The sequence below is a fragment of the Carlito syrichta genome, unplaced genomic scaffold (genome assembly GCF_000164805.1).
Source record: "Carlito syrichta isolate Samal-C Ts95f unplaced genomic scaffold, Tarsius_syrichta-2.0.1 Scaffold156222, whole genome shotgun sequence".
Classification (NCBI taxonomy): domain Eukaryota; kingdom Metazoa; phylum Chordata; class Mammalia; order Primates; family Tarsiidae; genus Carlito; species Carlito syrichta.
The window spans coordinates 2,161-3,285 of NW_007100318.1; the positions used below are offsets into that span (position 1 = coordinate 2,161).

At 69.2% G+C, this 1,125-nt stretch overlaps 1 protein-coding gene across 1 annotated transcript in view; it reads left to right on the plus strand.

Annotated features, from left to right (window-relative positions):
- The window catches only part of LOC103252392 (ATP-binding cassette sub-family A member 2-like), a gene marked incomplete at its 3' end in the record, with an annotated part of 3,262 nt that extends 2,154 nt beyond the window's left edge, over window positions 1–1,108 (plus strand). Inside the window, exons 4-6 of the mRNA XM_008051015.2 lie at window positions 222–418; window positions 510–692; window positions 924–1,108. Of these exons, the coding sequence (XP_008049206.2) occupies window positions 222–418; window positions 510–692; window positions 924–1,108 (565 nt within the window). The remainder of the gene's footprint in view (window positions 1–221; window positions 419–509; window positions 693–923) is intronic.
- Between the last annotated feature and the right edge of the window lie 17 nt (window positions 1,109–1,125).

Here is a 1,125-nt window from a genome sequence, read left to right on the forward strand (position 1 = left end):
CACCTTGGGCCCGCCGGACCTGGGCGCAGGGGCGGGGCTCGGATACATCAGCTGGGAGGGCTGGGAGTGGGGTTGAGTGTAGGCCGGGCCGGGTGCAGCATGTCGGGTGGGGGGTCTGGGTGCTCGGGCAGGGCTCGGGCGCAGCACGTGGAGATGTTTGGGGGTACGGGGGCGGGCCTCGCCGCGGTCTCTCAGCGGTCTCCACACCTTCCGTCCCCCAGGATGATCGAGGACCTGGAGCTGTCCAACAAGCGGCACTCCCTCGTGCAGACGCTGTCGGGTGGCATGAAGCGCAAGCTCTCTGTGGCCATCGCCTTTGTGGGCGGCTCCCGCGCCATCATCCTGGACGAGCCCACGGCTGGCGTGGACCCGTACGCGCGCCGGGCCATCTGGGACCTCATCCTGAAGTATAAGCCGGGTGAGCAGAGCGCCACGAGGGCCCGTGTGGGGGTGGCGGCTGCAGACCCCATCCAGCACTGCCCCCTGACCCTGCCTCTGGGCCTGGCTAGGCCGGACCATCCTCCTGTCCACCCACCACATGGACGAGGCCGACCTGCTTGGGGACCGCATCGCCATCATCTCCCACGGGAAGCTCAAATGCTGCGGGTCGCCGCTCTTCCTCAAGGGCGCCTATGGCGACGGGTACCGCCTCACGCTGGTCAAGCGGCCCGCCGAGCCTGGGGCCCCCCAAGGTCTGTGGTGAGGCTGCCTGAGCCGACCTTGGGCCACCCCTTCCCTGGGACCCCCTACCTGAAACCCCGTTTGGGGCAGCTGGGTCCTCACCATTACCTGATGGGTCCACGACACCTGCTGGGGCCCGGCCCACCCTCTCCTGCTGTCCAGCCCTTGACCTGGCTGGGTTCTCGTCGGGGCCCCTCTTCCCCGCCCCGGGTGAATCCCTCCCTGCTCCCCCTCCCTCCCAGAGCCAGGGCTGGCCTCCAGCCCCCCGGGCCGGGCCCCGCTGAGCAGCTGCTCCGAGCCCCAGGTGTCCCAGTTCATCCGCAAGCATGTGGCATCCTGCCTGCTGGTCTCAGACACGAGCACAGAGCTCTCCTACATCCTGCCCAGCGAGGCTGCCAAGAAAGGGGCCTTTGAGCGCCTCTTCCAGGTGCCAGGGCAGGGCTC